The sequence below is a fragment of the Heteronotia binoei genome, chromosome 8, assembly GCF_032191835.1.
Source record: "Heteronotia binoei isolate CCM8104 ecotype False Entrance Well chromosome 8, APGP_CSIRO_Hbin_v1, whole genome shotgun sequence".
Classification (NCBI taxonomy): Eukaryota; Metazoa; Chordata; class Lepidosauria; order Squamata; family Gekkonidae; genus Heteronotia; species Heteronotia binoei.
In genome coordinates this window covers 9,011,445-9,037,781 of record NC_083230.1, presented here as the reverse complement: position 1 = coordinate 9,037,781, position 26,337 = coordinate 9,011,445, and the positions used below count along the sequence as shown (strand labels likewise).

Sequence of the window (26,337 nt, the reverse complement as noted above, 5' to 3'; positions counted from 1 at the left end):
AAGGGAAGCCATGTTGGATTCGGCCAATGGCCCATCCAGTCAAACACTCTGTGCCATTAGGAAGCCCATCAGCAGGGCCAGAACTTCAGAAGCCCTCCCACTGTTGCCCCCCAAGCACCAAGAATACAGAGCATCACTGCCCCGGACAGAGAGTTCCATCTATACCTTGTGGCTAATAGCCACTGATGCCCTTTGCTCCAGATATTTATCCAATCCCCTCCTAAAGCGGTCTATGTTTGTAGCCTCCACCACTTTCTGCAGCGGTGAATTCCACATGTTAATTACTGACTTATGGCAACTCCCGAGAGGGTTATCAAGGCAAGAGATAAACACAGGTGGCTTGCCATTGCTTTCTTTTCATAGCAACCTGGCTGTTCTTTGGTTGTTTCCCATCCAAATACCCACCAGCCATGACCAACACTGCTTAGCAGTCAAGCTCTGACAGGATCAGGCTGGTCTTGGCTATCCAGACTGTGTGTCTGTCCTGGGCACCATGGCACCCCAAACAGACTCACTGCTCCCCTCTGTGGCTGTGCGGAAAGGGGCAGCGGGTGGCAAGTCTGCCTGGGTGCCGTGTGCCCTAGGGCCGGCCCTGGACAGACACATCCTGGATTGTGTGCGGAGGAGGCAGCAGTGGCTGCTCTTTTGGCGGCTCGCTCATCCTTCTAGCTGCTGCTGCCCCCTCAACCCTGCACTGATAGTATTCATGCCAGAGGGCTGGCATAGGAGCCGCAAGCCTCTTGCACCATTTTACCTTTAAAGAGCCCAGGAAGCCCGGCACTGCACCATGCCTTTCCAGGTGGGGAAGGGAGGGAAGAGGAGGCTAAGCAATGCAGCCCTTAGGCAAAGGAGGGATTTGCCTAAGGGGAGGGCTGTATTCGGTGCCCCCGCCCTGCTGGCACCCTAGGAAAACACCTAATTTGTCTAGTGGCCAGGCCAGCCCTGTGTCTGTCTGAACCCAGATTCAATATGGAAGCCTTGAGGCAATCATCTGGAAAGACCAGGATACCAACTGTGTGTACTAGATCGCTAGTGTTTTAATGATAGCTTGTGCAGGCTTTTGTAGGAGAGCTCAGATGACCTGATTACCACCCTCATATTAAATCAAGACTAAGAAAGAAAGTGATCACAGGTAGGAAATACACATGTCAGTCAGTGTTCCCTCTAAGCTGAGTTAGCGTGAGCCAGCTCACAGACTTTTCGCCTCCAGCACACACATTTTTGTCTTAGCTCAGGAAGGATGACCCCAGAGCACACTCATTTATGCAGTGGCTCAGGGGTGGCCAACGGTAGCTCTCCAGATGTTTTTTTGCCTACAACTCCCATCACCCCCAGCCATTGGCCATGCTGGCTGGGGTTGATGGGAGTTGTAGGCAAAAAACGTCTGGAGAGCTACCGTTGGCCACCCCTGCAGTAGCTCACAACTTTAATGGCAGTAGCTCACAAAGTAGAATTTTTGATCACAAGATTCTGCAGCTTAGAGGGAACATTGGTGTCGGTCTATCTGAATTGGTATATGCATGCAAAAACTAATTTATTTCAAACCAGTACATGCTTCTTAATTAACACTGATATTTGCTTGTATTGTTATTAAATTATTTTTGCATTTGTCCCTATAATTAAAAACAACAATGTACATGAAAAACCAAACTAGCCTACAAAAGGCAGTGAAGCTGTGCATTATGACTGCATAAATATAGCTAATAGGAAATCTGTTTGGTTGATTGTCTAAACCATCTCCTTCTCAGATTGCTGGCATAATCTCTGCTGGAATTGTATTGATTGCCATTGTTGCCTTGGGCAAGCTGCTTGAACCTTTACAAAAGGTATGTTGTGTTTGTACTTATTGTTTATACATATGCAGCGTCATAGTTTGCTGTTACATTTGGGTCTGCTTCAATAAAGAGAAAGCTCCCTCACTCTGTCCTCCAGCAACTGACTAACACTCATACTCTGTGACACCCTACTGGGTTAAAGAAACTGAGCTTAAATTAGTTTCTTATGGGCTCTCTAAACAGTTTATGATGGAGATGAAAGGTAGTTTAGTTAAACCTTTCCTTAAACAAAGAATTCTAGACATCGAAAGACAACACGATTTGTCTCAGATTAAATGTTATCCTACAGGTATAGAAAACCTGAATCAAACAGTTCTGACGCCATACTTGCAAAATGTAGACAAACCTAGGTAATTACAGAAGAACTTCCACACTCATGAAAGCAAATACGTTTCCTTCGGCAGTCACAGAAGGCAAAGACTCCCCTATGAGGAAAAGTTATGTATTTGTGGAGATGGGAGGGTAGAGATGAGAGAACACATTCTCTTTGAATGAAAACTCTATCAGAACATTCCCTCAGCTTATATGGTTCCTATTTGTGACCAATTTCCAGGCAGGGATTCTAGTTTTTATTTAGATAAGATTTTAGTTGATGGGAACCAGGAAATTACTGTGAAGGCGGCAACTTTTGCTGTACAGGCTATAAGACTCTGTTAGGGTTGCCAGGTCCAATTCAAGAAATATCTGGGGACTTTGGGGTGGAGCCAGGAGAATTTGAAGGTGGAGCCAGGAACAAGGCTGTGACAAGTATAACTGAACTCCAAAGGGAGTTCTGTCCATCACATTTAAAGGGATCACACACCTTTTAAATGCCTTCCCTCCATTGGAAATAATGAAGAATAGGGGTACCTCGTTTGGGGGCTCATAGAATTGTACTCTATGTTCCAATCCTTTTGAAACTTGGTGGGTGCTTTGAGGAGAGGTACCAGATGCAATGTTGCAAATTTGGTGCCTCTACCTCAAAAAAGAGCCCCCCAGAGCCCCAGATATCTGCAGATCAATTATCCATTATACCTTATGGGAACTGGTCTCCATAGGAAATAATGGAGAGCCCTGCAGACATCCTCCCCCACTTTCTGATGACCCTGAAGCGGGGGGAGGGCCTTCAAACTGGGGGATCCCCTGCCCCCAACTAGGGATTGGCAACCCTAGACTCTGCAAACAATTAACTGATGAAACTACTTAAATGATTATGAAATATTTTAATCAACTTTGTTTTATAATTAGAAATGGAAACCGATATTTTCTGTATAATATTTTATACTGTGCCCAAGTTGTATTGTGTACATTGGCTTCTCTAATGACATTTGTTACCTTTTCCTTTTTATGATTGGGTCTTTGACCGTATTAAACTTGTGTTGACTTTACTTGACTAACACTCACTCCCTCTCACACAAACACTGCTGGTGTCTTCCTAGAATAACGTATAGTTAATTACCGTACTCTTTTCCCCCCTTTGCAGTCTGTGTTAGCGGCAGTTGTCATTGCCAACTTGAAGGGGATGTTCATGCAGGTGTTAGATGTCCCTCGTTTGTGGAGGGAGAGCAAGGCGGATGCTGTAAGTCCTTTAATATTTTGTTTCTAAAGAGGTATGCTTGGTCTGTGAGGCAGATTACAAAGTGGATTACTACATTGGGGAGGGACGGTGGCTCAGTGGTAGAGCATCTGCTTGGGAAGCAGAAGGTCCCAGGTTCAATCCCTGGCATCTCCAAAAAAGGGTCCAGGCAAATAGGCATGAAAAACCTCAGCTTGAGACCCTGGAGAGCCACTGCCAGTCTGAGAAGACAATACTGACTTTGATGGACCAAGGGTCTGGTTCAGTATAAGGCAGCTTCATATGTTCATATTAAAATAAATTCAGTCAAGTTGCAAAGACTTCTAATAGGCAATGCGATAGGACTAAGATTACAGAACTGGAAAATAATACCAAAAAACCCCCTCTGCCTAAGACATGACATACCATAATGTAGAGTTTAGTTACAAAGGTACAAGACAGTACAGTAAAAGCAATGTTATACTTCCTTTCGTTCTTTTTTCTTTTGCATTTACCTGTCCTTAACTGCCTGTCTTTGTGCATTCAATACTACAGCTTCACAATAGATTTTTAAAATCTGGATGCAATTATAAAGGGATATTTAAGGCAAACTAGTCCATAACCTCTGAACCATGTTCGTAGACCAGTGCAATGTAGGATTGTCAACCTCCAGGTTTAGCCTGGTGATCTCCCAAAATTACAACTGATCTCCAGACTACTTTTGATTGGATCTTGTTTTAAACTGGCCTCTCTTTGTAACATCTTTCCCCTTGCCACATTTCTGATGACCATAGACTTTAATATAAATGCATCAGCCTAATTGTTGTACGCTTCATACACTTGATGTAAACTCTGCCTCATGAATGCTTGTGCTAGAATTAATGTTGTTAGGCTCCGAGGTGTCACAAGACTCCTCCTTTGCTTTGTGATTATGTGTGACCATAAACCTCTCTGTGTAAGAAATATATTCCATTCTGACTTTTCCCTTAGTCATCCCTCAGCTGAGTTACTACACTCATGCATGCAGATATGCATGAAAAACACATCCCCTCCGCACATATCCCAAACATGCTCATATGCTATGCAATAGGGCTGCTGCGTCTGGGTTAGGGAATACCTCAGGGTTTTGGGGGTGGGGCCTGAGGTGGCCGGGGTTTGGGGAGGGACTTCAATGGGGTATAATGCCATAGAATCCACGTTCCAAAGTGGCCATTTTCTCCAGGTGAACTGATTTCTGATGCCTGAAAATAAATTGTAATTTCAGGATATTTCCAGCCACCACCTGGAGGTTGGCAACCCTAACACATATATACATACTCATTCCTCCCTAGAATCTCTGCCTCATGCAACTAGGATCCATGACACTCCTCCTGCTGGTTGTGAGGAAGCTGCTGCATTTATGGCCTTATTTAAATATTTATATCTCACTTTTCTCTTCACTGGGGATCCAAAGCAACTAATTTTTTAAAAAGCAACAAAAAAGAAAATGCGATATAGTAAGCTTTTATGGTTGGCGTGGGGCCATATAAATAAACTGAACTGAAAATGCAGTAGAGCTCCAAGTTTAGTTCAAAATCCAACTGCAATCCAAAATAGGGTTGCCAAGTCCAATTCAAGAAATATCTGGGGACTTTGGGGGTGGATCCAGGAGACATTGGGGGTGGAGCCAGGAGACATTGGGGGTGGAGCCAGGAACAAGGGTGTGAAAAGCATAATTGAACTCCAAATACCTCCCTTCCATAGAAAATAATAGATAGGGGTACCTTCTTTTGGGGCTCATAGAATTGGGCCCCCTGGTGCAATCCTTTGAAACTTGGAGGGTATTTTGGGGAGAGGCACTGGATGTATATTGAAAACTGGGTGCCTCTACCTCAAAAAAACAGCCCTCCCAGAGTCCCAGATACCTGCAGATCAATTCTTCATTATTTCCTATGGGAATAAGTCTCTATAGGGAATAATCGAGTTCCCAGCAGACATATCCCCCCGCTTTCTGATGACCCTGAAGTGGGGGGAGGGCCTCCAAACCGGGGGATCCCCTGCCCCCACCTGGGGATTGGCAACCCTAAATCAAAACCCAAGCTATAGAGGAAGACTCAGCAAGGGTTCTATAAGGGAAGATCTTGTCTCACTAACCTGTTAGAGCTCTTTGAGGGGGGTGAACGAACATGTGGACAAAGGGGACCCAATAGATGTTGTTTACCTTGACTTCCAGAAAGCTTTTGATAAAGTTTCTCATCAAAGGCTCCGAAGTCAGCTCAATAGTCATGGGGTAAAAGGAAAAGTCCTCTGTCTAATTAATAGGAAACTGGCCAATTAATCGGAAACAGACAGTGAATATAAATGGGCAATTTTCACAATGGAGGGTGGTAATCAGTGGGGTGCCGCAGGGCTCAGTACTGGGTCCAGTGCCTTTTAACTTATTCATTAATGATTTGGAGTTGGGAGTAAGCAGAGAAGTGGCTAAGTTTACGGATGACTAAATTGTTCAGGGTGATGAGAACCAGGGAGGATTGTAAGGCACTCCAAAAGGATCTGTTGAGGCTGGGTGAGTGGGCGTCAACATGACAAATGAGGTTCAGCATGGCCAAGTGCAAGGTAATGCACATTGGGGCCAAAAATCCTAAGTATAAATATAAGCTGATTGGCTTTGAACTGGCAGAGACTGACCAAGAGAGAGATCTTGGAGTCATAGGACAGGTCCTCTTGTGGATCAGAAACTGGCTAATTAATAGGAAGCAGAGAGTGAGTATGAATGGGCAGTCTTCACAGTGGAGGACAGTAAGCAGTGGAGTGCTGCAGGGCTCAGTACTGGGTCCCATAATCTTTAACTTGTTCATAAATGATATGGAGTTGAGAGTAAGCAGTGAAGTGGCCAAGTTTGCAGATGACACTAAATTGTTCAGGGTGGTGAGAATCAGAGAGGATTATGAGGAACTCCAAAGGGATCTGTTGAGGCTAGGTGAGTGGGCGTCAGCATGGCAGATGAGGTTCAATGTGGCCAAGTGCAAAGTAATGCACATTGGGGCCAAGAATCCCAGCTACAAATACAAGTTGATGGGGTGTGAACTGGCAGAGACTGACCAAGAGAGAGATCTTGGGGTCATGGTAGATGACTCACTGAAAATGTCAAGACAGTGTGCAATTGCAATAAAAAAGGCCAACGCCATGCTGGGAATTATTAGGAAGGGAATTGAAAACAAATCAGCCAGTATCATAATGCCCCTGTATAAATCGATGGTGTGGTCTCATTTGGAATACTGTGTGCAATTCTGGTCACCGCACCTCAAAAAGGATATTATAGCTTTGGAAAAAGTACAGAAAAGGGCAACTAGAATGATTAAAAATTTGGAACACTTTCCCTATGAAGGAAGGTTAAAACGCTTGGGGCTCTTTAGCTTGGAGAAAGGTCAACTGCGGGGTGACATGATAGAGGTTTACAAGATTATGCATGGGATGGAGAAGGTAGAGAAAGAAGTCCTTTTCTCCCTTTCTCACAATACAAGAACTCGTGGACATTCAATGAAATTGCTGCGCAGTCGGGTTAGAACGGATAAAAGGAAGTACTTCTTCACCCAAAGGGTGATTAACATGTGGAATTCACTGCCACGGAGGTGGTGGCAGCTACAAGCATAGCCAGCTTCAAGAGGGGTTAGATAAAAATATGGAGCAGAGGTCCATCAGTGGCTATTAGCCACATTGTGTGTGACACAGAGTGTTGGAATGGATGGGCCATTGGCCTGATTCAACATGGCTTCTCTTATGTTCTTATGCACCAACACACTCAAGGCCACAGGCTAAGTGAAGAGAACCCTTTAGTTCTTGTCCTTTCTTGTATAGGCTTTAATACCGAAAACAGAAAGAAGCAGCGTAACTATGCAGATACTTTTTGAGAGATACTTTTTTTTACTGCAGCCATTGCGAGTGGCCTCTGTCATTTCAATTTGCTTTTCCAGTTCCAAAGCTCTGCTGCCATTAGACAGGATAATGTCTGCAGCAAATGCCACTTTTCAGCTTAAGATATTCCTAAATGCACGGCATACAGAAGACATGGCACCAACAGGGGGCTCATAGAATCCTAGAGTTGAAAGGGACCTCCAGGGTCATCTAGTCCAACCCCCAGCGCAACGCAGGAAACTCTCATGCACCACAAAGCAGACTGGGCACGTGAGGTTTAGTTGATCAGCAAGGTTGCCAGGTCCCCCTGCCATCATGGTGGGGGGATTTGGAGTGCATTCCAGGAGTGGGTGGGATATCACGCGCTATATCCCTGATGTGATGCCGTTACCTGGAAGTGACATTGTTGTGTCAGTGATGTTGTGCAAAATGCTGTCGTTTTGGGGCAAAATGGGTTTTTGTCTTCAAAGCCATAGAGTTTGCCCAAAACCCAGAGCTTCACCACACAATGACCCTGGCATGATGACATTGCCTAGAAGTGACATCAATGCATAGGGGACATTGCACGGCAATGTCCCTGTTTGGGGGTGGGATTCCCCCCACCAGCCAGCAGGCTGGTGGCAGATCAAAGCTCCCAAAAGTGAGGGGGGGGGACCCCTGTTGGGACCTGAGGGCTGGGCAACCTTGGGGAAATGAGCACTAGCTTCAGCCAGCACTATCTTGGAGGACTGCTGGCTGAAGCTAGTGGTTGTTTCCTGAAGGGGCATCTACCACTGAGTAACTAGACCTGCTTTCTTGCTTGCCCCGTCTGCTTGGAGCTTTATGAGAACCATGTGCAGGCACTTTGTGGCCATGTTTTCTTTATGCTGTCCATTCAGCAATGTCTTAAGCTGAAAAGGCCAGTTTGTGGAGTTTGCCACAGTACCCAGTTTGGTGTAGTGGTTAAGTGTGAGGACTCTTATGTGGGAGAACCGGGTTTGATTCCTCCACTTGCACCTGCTGGAATGGCCTTGGGTCAGCCATAGCTCTGGCAGAAGTTGTCCTTGAAAGGGCAGCTGCTGTGAGAGCCCTCTCCAGCCCCACCCACCTCACAGGGTGTCTGTTGTGGGGAAGGAAGGTAAAGGAGATTGTGAGCCACTCTGAGACTCTTCGGAGTGGAGGGCGGGATATAAATCCAATATCTTCATCTACCTCACAGGGTGTCTGTTGTGGGGAAGGAAGGTAAAGGAGATTGTGAGCCGCTCTGAGACTCTTTGGAGTGGCGGGCGGGATATAAATCCAATATCTTCATCTACCTCACAGGGTGTCTGTTGCGGGGGGTGGGGAGGTAAAGGAGATTGTGAACCACTCTGAGACTCTTCAGAGTGGAGGGTGGGATATAAATCCAATATCTTCATCTACCTCACAGGGTGTCTGTTGTGGGGGAGGAAGGTAAAGGAGATTGTGAGCCGCTCTGAGACTCTTCGGAGTGGAGGGCGGGATATAAATCCAATATCTTCATCTACCTCACAGGGTGTCTGTTGTGGGGGAGGAAGGTAAAGGAGATTGTGAGCTGCTCTGAGACTCTTCGGAGTGGAGGGCGGGATATAAATCCAATATCTTCATCTACCTCACAGGGTGTCTGTTGCGGGGGGGGGGAGGTAAAGGAGATTGTGAGCCACTCTGAGACTCTTTGGAGTGGAGGGCGGGATATAAATCCAATATCTTCTTCATCTTCATCTACCCTGTCTAATAGCAGAGCTTTGGACTTGGAAAAACAAATAGAAATGACAAGAGAAGAGACCATTTGCAATAGCTGCTGTAAAAAATGTCCCTCTCAAAACAGAAAGAGAAACAGAAGCTCAGCCTTGAAATTCTGTGGCTGGCATTGAGATTCCACTCCCGTTCTATGTATTTTGAGCGTGTGCCACGGTGTTGAACTCTGGCTATGCAAGTGCCTTCTGTTCGATGCGCTGCTATAATCCGCTACTATGATTGGCAGCAAATGTTGTGAGGTAAAGTATTGGACTAGACATAGAGAGACCCAGGTTGAAATCCCCACTCAGTCAGGAACTCACTGACAAATTATATTAGGAGAGAAAACCGACAGTGAGGGGGGTGAGGAGGGGAAAGCCACTTATCCTGTCTTGAACTCCATTAAAAGATAGCAGGAAGAAAATGTAACAGAAGGCATAACTGAAAGATGTATATATTTTTGCAGTTTACAACAAATTATAACGGCTCTCAGGTAGTTCTAGTTGTTGTGTCATCTGCTAGTGTTCTCAGCTGGGAACACTGTTCATCTGCATGAATACCTAACCATGCGTCCATGTGGTTCAGTGCAGTCCAGATGAGCATTATGACAAGAAAGTGCCAGTGTATTAGCTACATATTTGGAAGCCTGAATGGAAATCTTGCCGAACTTTAGGTATGTGTTTTTTAGTATTTTCTCGGAAAAATCCAGGGCAACATATTTAACTTAATTATTAATAGATGACTGGGATTCTCAGGACACTGATGAAATGTAATGGGCTGCATTAAAAATGTAAAATCACTGAACTCTTTGGTAATGATAATGGCTTTCTGTTCTGAGAATCAATGGAATGTGAACGGGCCTAAAAGGTCGAAGCAGTTCCTTAAGGCCTTGTGCCACAGATAATTTTAAAAGGTCAAAACATTCTGGCTTTTTCTATAAGTAGCTTCATGTTTCTAGTTTTGTTCTCACTGTATCTGCACTGTAAAGACTGGAGGTGAGGGTTCATGATGGGATTTTCCCTCCATATAGAAAAGTTCCCTATCTGTAGAGAGCTAACGTATCAGGGAGGCTAGATTATAATGAGGAAGAAGAATCGTTTCCCTTGTTTTAACTTTCTATATGAAAGGTCTTTTTCTTCCGGTATGGAAGAGGTTTCTATCATGTTAGAGTCTGCAATCCAGACATAGATTTATTGTGTCCATGAAAATTAGAGATCTTCTACTGCAATGTTTATGAAGAGTATTTAGCCTTTTGTTCCCATTTCCTTTCCAGATGATTTGGGTCTTTACCTGCATAGCATCCATCATTCTCGGACTTGATTTGGGGCTACTCGCTGGCCTGGTATTTGCACTGCTGACAGTTGTACTGAGAGTTCAGTTGTAAGTATCTTTTAAATATTATGATCCTGGTGTTCCTAAGCATGCAGTTCCAGAATTATTGTGCTAACATTTTTAAAGGGTTTTTAGAAGGATGAGCGACAAGAAAATGCTCACACTCCCATTTTTTCTGGGGTATATTAAATTCTCATTAGGCAAATTTGTGAGGTTTATCTCCCTTTTTTCTTTCAGTACATTCATGAAGCCATATTTCCCCACACATCTGGGAAGTATCTTGAATAGGTAGAAGCCCCCTATCTTGTCTGTGGATTTTTCTACGGGGAGGGACGGTGGCTCAGTGGTAGAGCATCTGCTTGGGAAGCAGAAGGTCCCAGATTCAATCCCTGGCATCTCCAAAAAGGGCCCAGGCAAATAGGTGTGAAAAACCTCAGCTTGAGACCCTGGAGAGCCGCTGCCAGTCTGAGAAGACAATACTGACTTTGATGGACCGAGGGTCTGATTCAGTATAAGGCAGCTTCATATGTTCATATGTTCTACTTTCATTGTCTTAATGGAGTCTGGCTACTGTACCATTAGATATACAAGCAGGATGATGACCCATGAGGTATCATGATGTGTGTGTGGGGGGGGGGGGTAAACAATTTGTGAATCCCATCCCACTTCTCAAAATATCCTCTTCCAGGTTGTCAGGGGCTTGAGTAAGCTGATTTATCCCCACCTCATTTTTTTTTATATTAACTGACTCTGCTAGCTTCCAAAATGTAATGAGATCAGGCTATGCCGTACCATCTTCCCTCCCCAAATGATGTTGTTAACATATTGCCATTTTGCACAAAGTTGGATATTTCTGTTAGGTGATTAACAGAGCATTCCTGTGCTGACTGGCTGCAGCAAAATTGTGGTACCACTAGTTTTCTTCCTAAGGGGAAAGTACTGTGGCAGGTAGCCAGGAAAAAAGTGGCCGCTGATGCAGTAACGTCCATGGCATTCGTGCCATGGTGTTCCATGGCATCGTTGTTGCTAGACGTGGGCAGCATGATAGACAGGGCGGCCAGGGACAATCAGCAATCGTGTGTTGAGGGCACTTTTTCAGGCATCTATCATTGGCAGGGGCCGTGGGCCAAAGGAGCCTAGCTTGCAGTCAGCAGCACATCCACCCTTAAAGAGGCCAGCTCCCATCAGAAGTCCCATGCATCTGCCAATGGGGAGGGCAGTGGGAGCCCCAAGCTGTGCCACCGCACACACACAGCACAGGGCCCCTGGGGGCCGTGATGGACAGCATGGTCCATCGTCACAGCAACGTGGACTTGTGGGTGCCCTCTGCTCACTGATAGACATGCCATCCAGCAGGGCACGCACTCTTTCAAAGGTGTCCCCATGATAATCTCCATACCACCCCCTCTGGGGCCAGCGGTGCAGAGACTGCTGAGAGGGCTTGGAGAGATCCTCTGACAGGTCCTTCAACAGCCACTGAGGGGAAGGACCTGATGACTATTGATGCATCCCCCCAGGTGACCACGGATGCCCTCTGCTGCCATATTTAGTTTAGTTTATTTGATTTATATCCCACCCTTCCTGCTGAAGCAGGATCATTTGCTGCCCCTGTTCCCAGAATGCAGCCCACTCGACCAAGTCCACCACCATACACCCATGATGGTCAAGTGGAGGTTGGGTCAACTGGAAATGTGATTCTGTTGCCTCCACCATATGAAAATGAACATATGAACATATGAAGCTGCCTTCTACTGAATCAGACCCTCGGTCCATCAAAGTCAGTATTGTCTTCTCAGACTGGCAGCAGCTCTCCAGGGTCTCAAGCTGAGGTTTTTCACACCTATTTGCCTGGACCCTTTTTAGTTGGAGATGCCAGGGATTGAACCTGGGACCTTCTGCTTACCAAGCAGATGCTCTACCACTGAGCCACCGTCCCTCCCAAAATATCGTTCCTTGGCCTCCACCACGCAGGGAGCCACCAAGCCATGCAGCTTCCGGCAGTGGCCAGGCTCTTTACCATTGATGCAGTTCTCTACAACATCATCATACATCAATGGTTGCCACCAGCCCTTGGAGGAGGGATGTGGAAGGGACCATGGGCCAGGGCCCAGATAAGGCACCAGAGACAGCTACGAGGCAGGACCTCAGGGGGCATCTTGAGCAGGTGCAGGCTCACATCTGGCAGCGGAGGCATCCGGAGGCTTGTGTTAACGCTTGGGGAGCCCATCTCCTGGTGGAGTGAGCAATGGGTGTGGCATCACCCTCTCTGCATTGGGATTGTGGATAGAAACAGACACACCCCTGGCTGCTGCTTCTGAGCACATTCTGCCATTGGTTGTCACTGGCACTAGTAGTGTGAAATAGTAGTCGTTTATTACAGTCTTTAGACCAGCATACAGTTTAACCAGGCATAAAATGCAATAGTGAAAATCTGTGGCCTGTGTACAGATCCCAGAGGGAGAAGTGAGGGGGCATGGAGGAGAGCACAAGGCCTTGGGCCTCTGGGACCCAGATGTGTGTGGCTATGGAGAGGTCTCTCTGGGATCTTTCTGCCAGCTGTTAACTATGGGTGGGCACCGTGAAAAGTGGAAGGAGAGATAGTGACAGCAAAGCTAGGAATTCGCATGATTAGTAAGCTGCAAGCACATGCCACAGCCAGCAAGGAATCAGATTTATACTGCTAAGGGACATCTGCGTGAACTGGGTCATGCCAGAGGGTCTGGCCTTTATGATAAGGAAGGGGGGGCATGAACAGAACTGCACATGCTTGAGGATAGCTGATCCCTCGATGGTGCAAGCCCTGGAGCTCCGAGCTCTATGGGCACTGGGCCCTGATATGGAAGGAGCTGCTTAGAAGCTGGCCCTGCTGTTGGAGTGAGGCCATTTTTAAAATCATGGTTGCTGTTGCTGGCATTGGCATTTGTCTGGAGCCTCTCCCACTGAATGGCCACTGCACTGATCCATTTGGGAGATGGCCCCCTGGGATGGCCTTGGTCAGAGCCTTCTGTTCATGAAGATCCAGGATTAGCATATCCACATTGCCTCAAGGCTTCTTGGTCCCTGGGGAGCCTTCCTGACTTCTGTAGGAATAGACTCCCTGAAACTGACCAGCTCACCTAGAAGGGGGGACACAGCCATCATTGACAAACCCCAGTGGGAATAAATAATTTTTTTAAAAAACTGCAAATCCCAGTGGTGGCTTTCCGAAAGGGAGAACACTATGAGCCCACCTAGGGTTGCCAGGTCTGTCTCAGGAAATATCTGGGGACTTTGGGAGTGGAGCCTGAAGACTGTTCCGTTGAATACAGTCTTGATTTCCTCATTCTCTTTTTTTTGCCTACCCTAGCTGCTGCACTTCCATTAAATGAAAGTAAAATTTGTCATACCCCCACAAGTCCCCTTGCCAGACTTTGGAAGCATTATCAAGCATGGCTTTAAAAAGGGACACACACTCACAAAGCAGCCAAAATAAACAGAGTTTGGAACTGGGGTAATTTACTAATATGTAACAATCTGATGTATTTCAACAAGCTTCTTCAGACAGGAACACAAAAGGAGCGCAGCCTAGGGGGTGGAGTTTTCCTCTATTCCATAATCAGGTTTTAGCTAACTCTTCCCTATACTTTTTTCTATAGAAACAGCTTCTGAAGCAAAATGCACAACTGAGGGACTCTGCTCTCTGCCTTTCTCACAGGCTTTACTCATGACTCTGCCCACTCACCCTGGCGCCTGCTTTCCGCCTGCTGAGATTTAAAAGCATACACATGTTCCAAAACACAAACAGTTGCAAGCATCTTCTAAGCCTGCCAAGATTTAAAGGCACATGGTGGCTGTTGGGGGAGGGCTTTCTTCACCAACCAGCTGGCTGGTGGTGGGGAGGAGCCTGCAAAAGTGGGGGATCCCCTGCTGAGATCTGGGGACTGGCAAGCCTAAGCCTGCTTACAATTCCTTTGTGATAGTGCGTGTTGGGGAGATCACCCTCTCGGAAGAAATGCACCCCAGCCCCAAGTACAAGGCCACAGACTTGGGGCACATGATGGCTGGACCATCTTCAGCGGCCATTGGAGACCACAGTCCCTTTGGACCTTTGGCACTGCAGGGCAGATGGGACATCACTGTGGAAACAATGGCCATTATAGCACAGACAGCTGAACAGGAGGTCCATGGTCTGAGTGACCAGCCGCAGTGTTAAAGGAACAGGGGGCTGGGTAATGGAGGGAACCACAGATTTGCAGGGATGGCTGATCCCTCCATGGTGCAAGCCCCTCACATAAGATGGGCACTTCTAGCTCTATGGGCACTGGGCCCCAGGATATTTGCAAGTCTCTGTGACCTCTCTTTACACGAGTCTTTGTGACCTCTCTTTGCACACATTCTAATGACCGCCTCCCTCACTGGAGGGCTAGCACCAAGGCTTTAGCTCAGAATGACCACAGTACTGACTGGTTTTGTCCTGGCAGCGGATGTGATAGTGCATATTAAATGCTGCTTTTTCTCGTTCCAGCTTCTCATTTAAGAACATTAATGAAGCCATGTCGGATCAGGCCAACACAGTGTCACACAGTGGCCAAAAAGCCAGCTGCCATCAGGAGGTCCACTGTGGGGCCAGGACACTAGAAGCCCTTCCACTGTTGCCCCCCCCCCAAAGCACCAAGAATATAGAGCGTCACTGCCCCAGACAAAGAGTTCCATCTATACCATGTGGCTAATAGCCACTGATGGACCTCTGCTCCATATGTTTATCCAATCCCCTCTTGAAGCCATCTATGCATGTAGCTGCTGCCACCTCCTATGGCAGTGAATTCCATGTGTTAATCACCCTTTGGGTGAAGAAGTACTTCCTTTTATCCGTTTTAACCCGGCTGCTCAGCAATTTCATCGAATGCCCACGAGTTCTTGTATTGTGAGAAAGGGAGAAAAGTACTTCTTTCTCTACCTTCTCCATCCCATGCATCCCATGCATTATCTTGTAAACCTCTCTCATGTCACCCCGCAGTCGATGTTTCTCCAAGCTAAAGAGCCCCAAGCATTTTAACCTTTCTTCATAGGGAAAGTGTTCCAAACCTTTAATCATTCTAGTTGCCCTTTTCTGCACTTTTTCCAATGCTGTATCTTTTGCCTACCCAAATCTTCCAGGTTGCTGAGATCCTGGTAGAACCTGTGGGTTCCTGTAGGGGATCAGGTCATCTTCTTATAGGGAACTGCTAGTGGCCAAGCCACTGTGCAGTGGCAGCCAGTGACCCTCACACTGCTTTTGGTGAAGCGGCCCCTGCCAGGCCTTCCCAGCCCCACAGACCAAAAGAAGATCCAGGACACTATCCAGGTGCCTTCCAGGGGGCACCACCTCTGGCAACCTCTGGGAGGATTTGTGTGGTGCCAGTGCACCTCCTCCCCCCAATTTCCAACTGGAACTTGGCAGCTCCCTGCAATGTGTGCATTGCTGCTGTGTTCTTTTGACTGGGTGGAAGGAGCCAGCCCTTGGCCTTTCCATTGAAGATATGAACATATGAAGCTGCCTTATGCTGAATCAGACCCTTGGTCCATCAAAGTCAGTATTGTCTTCTCAGACTGGCAGTGGCTCTCCAGGGTCTCAAGCTGAGGTTTTTCACACCTATTTGCCTGGACCCTTATTTGGAGATGCCAGGGATTGAACCTGGGACCTTCTGCTTCCCAAGCAGATGCTCTATCCCTGAGCCACCGTCCCTCCCCATTCTGTCATCTTTGTCAGCTCCTCTGGCAGTATTACCATTAGGATGATGCCTCTCTGGCTCACCTACTACCCTCCACATCTCTTTCCCACCAATGGCTGCATAAAATGCAGACACTCTATGTGGAAGCACTCTTACTAACCTTTATTGAAGGGACCCAGACACAAATGAGCCATTAGGGTGAGGGGGCAGTGCTTCAGGACACAGCACCAAGTTCTCTGTTTCCTTCAGGAGCACCTTCCCAATGTGCCAGAGGTTCAAAATACTAGGAGGCTGAATGTCCATGTGGGCTTCTGCAGGGTGCCTCATTCTGTGGACAGGGCACACAGATGGCTAGCAGCTCAGTGGTTGGGGTAATGGCTCTATCTGTTGGATCTTTATCTGCATTAGAAGGGAACAGCCCCCATAGCTAATGGCCATGGAGGGAGGGGGCTACAGGTGGCCACTGGAGAGGGGCCCATGGGGGTGAGTGCAGAAAGCTGAAGATGCTGGGGGCCATCCTTCTTCCTCCTGCATAACTGAAAGAACCTGCTGATCAGCTGATTGGCAGACCCTTTAAATGGCATGGGAGGGAGGCGGTGGCTGGTCCAGCAAGCCCCTTACATGCAATTTAAATCAGGCAGGAGGGGGCAATGGGATAGGGTGAGGACCCCCCCCCCCCAAAACTGTCAAGGGCCCCGGTTAGCTATGGGCCCGGAAGGGAAGCACATCGAGAAGCAGCGCCAACATTTCCTCCAGGAGGGGCTGTAGTGCGGTGCAGCAAGCACCCCCTCAAGAGCTTTGACGTGGCAGGATGGCTCTCCCCCCAAGCCCCTGCATCCAGACCTTCCTCTCCTCTTTATCCCTCATGTCTGCTCCAGCAGCAACTGGGGAGTGCGCTTCTTCAGCTGTGTGAGGGCCTTCATTTCCTTCAGGGAACCGTATCAGCCATCATGTGTCATTGCTCAGTGCCCTGTTATGAGGGGGAGAGATGCCAACTTGTGTGACAGGCAAGGGAGTGCTGGGGTGTTCCTTTCAGCCTCCTGGCCCAGCAGCTTAGGCTTGTCAAGCCCCAGGTCCCAGCGGGGGTTCTCCTACTTTCCCAGGCTCCTTCCCATCCCCAGTCAGCTGGCCAGCTTCACCCCCACAGCTGCCATGTGCCTTTCCCCTTCAGAACTCTATGAGAAAGCTTGCAAAGGCTTCCTTTTTAGATGGTGTGTCTGTGTCTTTAAGGCTGGATGGGGGCGGGGTGAGCAGGCAGAACAACGTGGCTGCTCCCAGGAGCAGCCCAGACCTTCTGTTTGTTGTACAAGCTTTTCAGAGATCATTTGTATAGTAAAGGGTAAACTTGAATCTTTGGCTTCCCTGTTTTATTGGAAGTTCAGCAACCCGTGAGCAAATTGCCCCAGTGAGACCACACAAGTGTGGGATTGCAGACTGTTTTATTTTTGCTTCTGTCTGTGCGAGAGAAAAAGGGAGAGCGAGAGAGAGAGATTATTTGCAGCTGCTTGGGTGAGGAAATGAAGACTGTATTCAGGGGAACTGCACTGCCGTGTTTTTATGTATTTATTTTAGGGAAAGTCTCCTGGCTCCGTCCCCAGATATTCTCTGAGTTAGACTTGGCAACCCTACAGCAGCTGCCTTGGCTAAGCCCCCATGCACCCACTTGCTTGGCGCATGGGGATTATGAGTGTTTGGGGGCCACTGCAGTCTCCTGACTGCCAGGATGGGGAGTGGGAGACACCATGACCTGTGTGGCTCCTGCCACGGTTGTTGGCTAAGGAGGGGGAGGCAGTTGGGAAAAGGGTATCTTGCTTACTTGTTCATGTGGAGCTGCCCTTTCAGATCATGGGAGAGGAGATAGGTGCCTGTTGGGGGCAAAAGCTGGGAGAGGTCAACCACAAAGTGTGGACTTTGCTCTCCCTGTGGTTATGTTTCCACCCAGGTGCTCCCCTAGTGGTGCGACGTGCCTCTCTGTGTTTTGCTGACCACCAAGGTGCAAGTGGACTCACTCTAAGTCTGCACCTCAGAAAGCAGTCAAGACAGCTGTGCCCCTTACCTCAGGAGTTGTGGGGTGACTTGCAGGAAGCGTTGTAGCATAGGGGAGGCCATGATCAGGTGCTGTGAGGGGGATGCATCCATTGTGGGGGAGGGTGTTTTTTGGGTGCACCTCTAGTTGGTCTCCTGAACTGTTTGGGTCCTGTGGGGTGGGTTGCAGCAGCATAAACCACACTTACACCGGCAGTTGGGTCAGTTAGTTCCCTGTGCTGGTTCCCCCCTACACCCCACCCCCCTTAGTATTGCACTGTAAAAGAAACTTCACTAACATTTGCTTGCAATTTCTTTATTTTGCAGTTATTTAACATTTGGCTATGTACTTTCATTTTTTTTTTCCCTAGTCCTTCCTGGGGTAGCCTTGGCAACGTTCCTGGCACAGATATATATAGAAAGGTCACCAGATACAAAAATGTAAGATCTTCCAACAAGTTATAATGTAACAAAAAGTTTTGTAGTGTTGCTTTTAAGGGGCTCTTGAAAGTTTACAACGCAACATGCTCCTCAGTTTCTTACAAAGAGAAGAGTGGGACAAATCGCAAATCCTGGCGAGGGCACAGGCTGAAGCATATCAGGCCACACAGTTCATGCTGTGATCCGTAGTTTCTTACAGCAAAATCTATATGGTTAGCTATAGTTAATTTCTACATATGTTTACTACATCACTAAAAGAATGCTGACAGGGTTGGGAAATTCCTGGGGATTTGGGGGTGAAGCCTTGGAAGGGCAGAGTTTGAGGGAAAGGAGGGAGATCAGCAGGGGTGTGTAGGGAAATCGCCTTTGTAATCTGGAGCTCAGTCATAATTCTGGGAACTCTTTCGTTGCCACCTGGAGGTTGGCAAGCCTTCAGTGACCAAATTGCCAATCTGGGATCAGTTAGGTGAACTTTGTTAGTTCAAGTTTACAGAGTTACAAGTTTACAGACTTGTAAAGAGGTGGTGGCAATTTCCATCTTAATACTCACATTATAAAGGCTTTAATTGTGCAGTAATTATAGCAAATTATTAAAATGGGGGTAAGAAGACTTTCTGCAGATGGGCTAATTTTATTATGGGGTGGTGGAACTTGCTTTCCACTTTAAGCATGGTTTCAAATTCTGGCTTGAAAAATACCTGGAGATTTTGTGGGTGGAGCCTGAGGAGTGTGGGATTTGGAGAAGGAGGGATGTTAGTGGGGTATGGTGACATGGAGTCTACCTTCCGAAGTAGCCATTTTCTCCAGGTATAATATAATGGGTTCATCGCATGGACAAAACGAGGCAACAGCGATCAAAGCAAAGCTCTTTTGTTAAGTACAGCTTAGCAGTGGCTGAACTCAAGACTGAGGAACTGGGCTAACGGGGCCAACTATATACACTTTAAGGTTCCTGCACTAGGACGCCATTGGATCATTCAAACCAGCAGGAGCCCCGTGATTGGAGCAGGGCAGCAGGGATTTGGATCCTACTGCCCATTGTTCCTGAGGCATTGCAGGCCAAAACAACGGGCAGCCACTCATTGAAATGCGCCAGCAGACTATTGGAGGTTAGGAGGTCCTTTACTGCCTGGAAGGCAGCAGCTTGTCAGTGGCCCCAAACCCAGCGAACCTGCTTGTCCAAAAGCTGATGGAGAGGCTTGGCCACAGCTGCCTTGTGGGGAAGGAAGGCATGATAGAAGTTCAAGAGGCTGAGGAATGCCTGGAGCTCTGCCTAGTTTGGTGGGGGCCAGAGCGTCACAGATGATGCGGATTTTGTCCTGTGCTGGGTGGATTCCGCTAGTGTCCACTGTGTAGCCCAGAAAGCCAATTTTTGGGACCCCCAGGAGGCACTTTTCCTCCTTAACATTCAGGCCAGCCGGATCGAATCGGTGGAGCACTGTGCAGAGGCAGAAAGCGAACTCTTCTTCGGTAGCGGCAACAATCAGCACATTGTTGAAAAATGGCTGGACCCCAGGGATTCCTTTTAAAAGAGAGTCCATTAAGTTTTGGATGTTGTGGTGGCCTGGTGTGCGGTGCCTGTGAGTCGCTCCCTCAGGGACTTCTCAGAAGGTGTCGCCTCCTTGATCATCTTCTTTAGGTCAGTATCATCTTTGCCCGTGAGTATCCACCACAGCTTTTTGTCCCTCATGCCGAAGACGAAATGGTCCTGCAGAGCCTCATCCAGCCGGGGAAAGTTGCACCGGAATGCTAGCTTACACAGGGCTGTGAAGTAGTCTTCTGTGGGCTCATCGGGCCACTGGTTGCGCTTGAAAAAGTTGAAGTGGCCCCTTTCACGAAAGCTGTCGCCTCCTTGATCACCGCCTTTAGATTGGTATCATCTTTTCCCATGAGCTTCCACCGCAGCTTTTCATCCCTCAGACCAAAATGGTCCTGCAGAGCCTCATCCAGCCAGGGAAAGTCGCATTGGAATGCTAGCTTATGCAGGGCTGTGACGTAGTCTCCTCTGGACTCGTTGGGCTGCTGGTTGCGCTCGAAAAAGTTGAAGTGGTGGGCCAGGATCGTGGGTTGCAGCACAAAGCGGGCAGTGAGTGCAGGGTGATCTGCTCAAAGGACACATTCTTGAGCATGGTGGGCACCCGGAGGCCCCGGGCTAGGTCCAGGGTGGCAATTCCACAGGAGCTGAGCAGCAGTGCCCTCTTCTTGGGTCCTTCTACCTCATGGTACCCGATATAGTATTCCAGACGCTCCAACCATGTCTCCCATTCCAGACGCTCCAACCATGTTGTCATGGGTGCTGGGGACCCTGCAGAGGAAGACGAGTCTGCCGAAGAAACTGTACCCCTGCCACCTGCACCAGTACCCCTGCCTCCTGCTGAAGAAGATCCCAGCCCCCCTGCCTCACCCTCTCGGGTGGCTCGTGTGCGTGACTGCCTCCGTCAGGACCTCAGGGATCGGAGGAGGGCGGCACGCTCACAAGCAAGACGCTCCCTGAGTCCTGAGTTTTGAGAGGATTCTGGCCCTCCTAAGAGCAAGGATGCTTGAGTTGTAACAGGATCCTGGCTGCCTCCCAGAGCCAGCAATTAGCCCAAATGGGCAACAGCCAGCAGAGGGCTATATAGCTGTGGGCTTTGGGAGGAGGCTTTGTGGAAGCAACTAGTCATCTCCCTGATGTTCTAGCATCCACTCCGGCTTGACTTTGGTTCCTGACTTTGGCTTTTGACTTCTGGACTCCCTGACCACGGCTTCTGGATCTCGGACCTGCGATACTTGCACAGCAATTTGGATTTGGCACCTTGGACACTCCTGCTTGCTGGCTACAGACCTCGGACTACCTCTGGACTTTGCCTGACCTGGCCCCAGCCGTGACACATGTCTCGGGATGGGCAGCGTCAAATTTGGGCAGCGTTCCAAGTGTAGTGGCCATGTTGACAGCGATGGCGGTGCGATGTGCGGGGCTGGATGCAGATGCAACAATGTGCAGTGTGGTGCCAGTTGCTGGGCTCGCTCACCAGGCTCTCATCCTCACGGCTGCTATAATATAGTGGGTTCAATGCATGGATGAGACGAGGCAGCAGTGATCCAAGCGAAGCTCTTTTATTAAGACCCCTGGCAGTGGCTGAACTCAAGACTCAGGAACTGGGCTTATGGGGCCAACTATACACTTCAAGGTGGCCCGTGATTGGAGCACGGGCCACCTTGAAGTCTCCTGAGTCTCCAAGCTCAGTCCTACAGGCTCCAATGAGCCAGGCAGGAACCTATGAATACATACTATTGATCAACATACACAACACCAGGTGAACTGATCTCTATCACCTGGGGATCAGTCATAATCCCAGGATATTGCCATCCAGCGCCTGGAGATTGACAGCCCTAATAAAACAGCATAAAATCTTCACATAATCCAGGAGGACAAGTGTTAGCATGTTGGAGGACAGGTGCAAGCATGATGTAGTGGGAGGAGTTCTGGACAAAGATCTGTGAGAGCCAGGTTCAAGTTCCATTGCCATGGAAGTTTCCTGAGTGACGCTGGGCCAGGCCCCAGCCGCTCACTCTCAGCCTAGCCTACTTCATGGAATTGTTGTGAGGATAGCGCGTAGGGGAGCATGATGCTGTAAGCTGCTTTGGGTCCCCATAAGGGAGAAAAGTGTAGTACAATTATCTAAAGAAATAAAAATTTAAAACTGGGCAGTTTTGTGAGTATTTTTACACCAAATTGTAATTTCAGTGTATATATGTATAATAGTTTCAGTGTGTGGTGTATGTGTAAATGTGTGTGTGTGTGTTTCAGTAATGGAGCAACCTGTATTCAAATACAGTATGTTTATTTCAATATAAAATGATTTTCACAACAGGTGACTGAACCAGAAGGAATGAAGATTGTCAGATTTTCAAGTCCAATTTTTTATGCTAACATTGATGGCTTGAGAAGCAGTGTCAGATCTTCTGTGAGTAGCCTGTGAGAATTCTAAACATTTTCTATTTTTCGTGGCCTCAATCCAACAGAGTCAAGTGCATTTAAGCCCATTTATGTCATTAGATTTTAGCCAGTGTATTTATTCCTTGGAAGACAAACTGGGTATATCTTTGTTCAATTATGCATTTTCCAGGTGGGATTTGATGCCGTTCGAGTATATAACAAGAGGCTTAAAGCATTGAGAAAAATACAGAAGCTAATCAAGAAGGGGAAATTAAAAGCAACAAAGGTAAAGTATTAATCTTCCTTCTCCATCAGTAATTAAGGATTTGTCATGACCTGAAATATAGGTGAGGGTTCTTATTCATTGTATTTGTGGGATCTGCATTTCTATTTTGGTTTTAAATAAAGAATATAGCAATTGGTGGGGCTGAACCTATCCCTATTCGACCACTCCACTGAGCTGACTGAGTGAATCAAAATATTTATACCCCATTTTCCCTTTTTTCTCAAGTTTGAAGCATTTCTCCAATTGAAAGAGACTTCCTTCAAAGTGTGGCTTTCTAATTGGAAAAAGCAGCACTTAAATTGGAGGATGGTTGGATCCACCCCACTATGTTCAGCAGCAAACAGAACTAATAAGAACTACTACAGGTTCCCTCCCCACACTCACACAAGATACTCAGGGACTCCCTGGATATTCCAAAAACTGTCTTTCTAAATTAACTAAAAGAAAAAGAGAGGGGGGGGGAACAATGCATATGACTTGGTACGACCTAAAAATGCTTCCTTGGAGATAGAAAATGGACCAGTGCCATGTTGGTTAAAAAGCGAAAGGGGGAAGTGGAGGAGAAATCAGTTTACTCAAGTATATATATAGAGAGAGGGAGAATTTGAAGGGTAGGGTAGGATTTCTATCAAAACCCCTCATTTCCTGATAGGCCAGCTTGTAAATTACTAATGTCCACGGGAGAGGGGGGGACTAATGTCAACATGGGGAAACAGTACCTAAATGGGAAGTGGGCAGAGCAATCCTAAATTCTGCCATGGAGGCCCGCCCGAGTGTAGAACTAACGTAGGTGGCAGTAATCGGATTCCAAAGAGGAGAAGTCCCACTGACATGGGGAGGGGAAAGGACATGGCTGGGTGTGCATGCATGTGAGAGAGAAGCTGTCACCATGGTGAATCCACCCAAGCAGCCACTATTGGCTCGCTGCTGAGGTGGGGGTGGGAGGAGGGAAGGGGAAGTGTGGAGCTGTAGGATTGGCCAGTCCCAAGGCTGCGCCCATCCACTGTCAGAGACTTGTGCCAATGGCAGGCAGACGAGTGGAGTCACGTGCCATCCCAGCTGGCCATAAACAAACAGGAAACACAGTACAGGAATCTGCACACAGAGACGCCAGGCAGAATGTGTGTATCGGAACGAGCAGACAGAGTCCCAGTTTGCCACCAAGTCCCACAGGGAAGCTCCCCCCAACAAGGACTCTGAGTCCCTCAATGACAGCATGGCGCCCCCCGCTACTTACGCAGAACCCTTCCCCGGTGGCAGCAGAACACAGAGTCCAAGGCACCAGCCAGGGACCCATTCCGTTAGCGACTCCTCCCTCCACATTCCCCTCTTCTCTGTGCCATGAGCACGACAGCCCGTGGGGTTGAGCAGGCTGAGGGCTCGGGCAGGCTGAGGTGATGCATCTGGCCCTAGACCACCCAGCCTCCCATGGTATGAGTGGGGGGAAGACCCTCAGGCTCCCCTGTCCAGCCTCGCACTGAGGTGGCTCATTGGTTCTCACCACTCCTTCCCCCCCACCAGAAGCAAGCAAGTTCGCCCTCTTAGACATTTCCTGGGGGGGCCACAGACAGAGTGGCAGATGTGGGGTGGGGGGAGAGGGGCAGATAGGAGAGTGAAGCAGAAGCCAGACAAGAGAGACAAAGTAGAGACACGTCTAAGGTTTTTGTTGTGCTGGAACCAAGTGGGACGAAGCTGGAAAGTCTTGCAGGGCACGAGGCTCCACTCTGAGAGGAGGGCAGGAGCAGCTGACTGAGTAGAGTGGTGTGTGTATGTGTTGGAATTGCCAGAATTGGAAGTCTCTCTGTCGAATCCCCACCAGAGCACCTGGGGAGGAGTGCTAAGCCAGGGTTGGCAGAGGTGGAGGGGGGGAGTTTGACAAAACACCCTCCCACAGCACAGGAGAGAACCAGACAACCACCCAATGCCTACCCTCCTGTCCTGGGTTACAGCGCTGCCGGATTGCTTGCAATTCATCTGCCACAGCAGCATGAGACGGCATTTTGGCCAGGGACTGTCTTAAAGGGACAGTCACTGACCTGCCTCCTCACAGGCATCGGAGCAGCTTCCAGACCCCCCCTCCCACACACACACCCATTGCTTTGCCAGGGGTGGGGACGAGGCAAAGGACAGACCATCTCATTGGAAATTGGGGGTGGTGGGTTTCCAGCGGCATGCAGAGACTGGAGCAATGAGCAGCATGGCCCCTCAGCCCAGCCTCAAGCGAGGGGAGGGGAAGGCAAGTTTGGGGTACGCGCTCTTGTGCGCTGATCCTCCAGAGATTGGGTACCTATTGGGACTTGGAAACGGGAGAGGTTAGTCACAGAGTAGAGACTTCGCTCTCCTCCTTGCGTATCAAAGAGCTTGCTCTGTACTAAGTGCCCTTTCTGTGCAGCGCCCACCACCAGTGCCTCGGCAGGGAGCTCCAAGACAGAGTCTCGTGCCATGCACCCTAAGGAAGTGTGCGGGGCTGGAGTGGAAGTTTATGTAGGAGGGGGGGAGCAGCGATTGGGTGTCTGGGAGGGGGCTTGCCAAGCCTGGGGCATGAGAGGATTGGTGAAGCAATTACATGGCTCCCTAAGGAGTTTGCGGGCTTATGCAGCAGCGGGAGGAAATGTGTTTTCGGGATCAACAGGTGCCTATGGGCAGCGCCGGCCCATGGGTGCCTGGTGCTCTACGCAGGTACCCCCCTAGATCCCCCGCCTCCTCCCTCCCCTCCCCATCCTTCCCATTTGCCTCCCTCCCCCCTGCCACTGTTGCGGCTACCAATAGCCCCCTCCAGCCTGCCCCCACCACCTCTGGCTTGCTGCTAGCCCCCTCCGGCCTGCCGATGCCCCCCGTGCCCCTGCCAACACTGCTTGCTTGCCGCCCCTCTCGCCCCACTCGCTGTGAGTAAAACTAAGGTCTGCTGGCTCCTCACAGCGCACGTCTGCACATTTTGTTAAGAGGCTCTTAACAAAACACGCAGGTGTGGGCTGTGAGGAGACAGCAGGCCTTAGTTTTACTTGCAGCAAGTGGGGTGGGAGGGGGGAGAGCGAGCAGAGCTCGGCGGTGGTAGACCGGAGGTGGCATGGCAGGCCAGAGGGGGCTAGCAGCCGTGGAGGGGGCAGCCGTGGTGGTGGGAGGGGCAGAGGAAGGCAAATCTAAGCACTTGACTGGGGCATCGGGGGGGGAAGCCCAATTTGCCGTCCTCTGTCTCCCGGCGCCCTAGGCAACCACCTAGTTTGCCTAGTGGGCGAGCCGGCCCTGCCTATGGGTTGTATTTTGCTAGGTGTAACTTTGAGCCTCTAAGGGGGACATGTGAAGGCCCAATGTTCTTAGGGAGCCAACTAAGTCTGGCCATGCCCCTGACTCTGCCCCCTCCCATGCTGGCATGGGCCTCTCCAATGGACTTATGCCATGGCTTGGGCGTAGTGCTTAGGGGCAGGGCCATAGCCAGAAAATTTTGGTGGGGGGGCCCTCACTCTGGTAGCCCCCACTCCCTCCGCTGCTGCTGCTTTGGCGGCCCCCAATCTCCCCAACGCTCTGTCAGCCCCCGCCCTCCTCCACGGCCCTCCCCTCCCTCCCTCCCTCCCTCCCACCCACCTGGTATAGCGCCAGCTCCCAGGGCTCTTTCAAGGAGGCCCTCGCCCTCCTCTGTGGCACCACCC

At 48.9% G+C, this 26,337-nt stretch overlaps 1 protein-coding gene across 1 annotated transcript in view; it reads left to right on the top strand.

The window, feature by feature from the left end:
• The window catches only part of SLC26A4 (solute carrier family 26 member 4), a 50,080-nt gene that overhangs the window by 12,168 nt on the left and 11,575 nt on the right, over positions 1–26,337 (top strand). The window contains exons 10-15 of the mRNA XM_060244540.1: positions 1,749–1,826; positions 3,298–3,393; positions 10,271–10,377; positions 18,416–18,485; positions 22,340–22,432; positions 22,595–22,690. Coding sequence (XP_060100523.1) covers positions 1,749–1,826; positions 3,298–3,393; positions 10,271–10,377; positions 18,416–18,485; positions 22,340–22,432; positions 22,595–22,690 — 540 coding nt within the window. The remainder of the gene's footprint in view (positions 1–1,748; positions 1,827–3,297; positions 3,394–10,270; positions 10,378–18,415; positions 18,486–22,339; positions 22,433–22,594; positions 22,691–26,337) is intronic.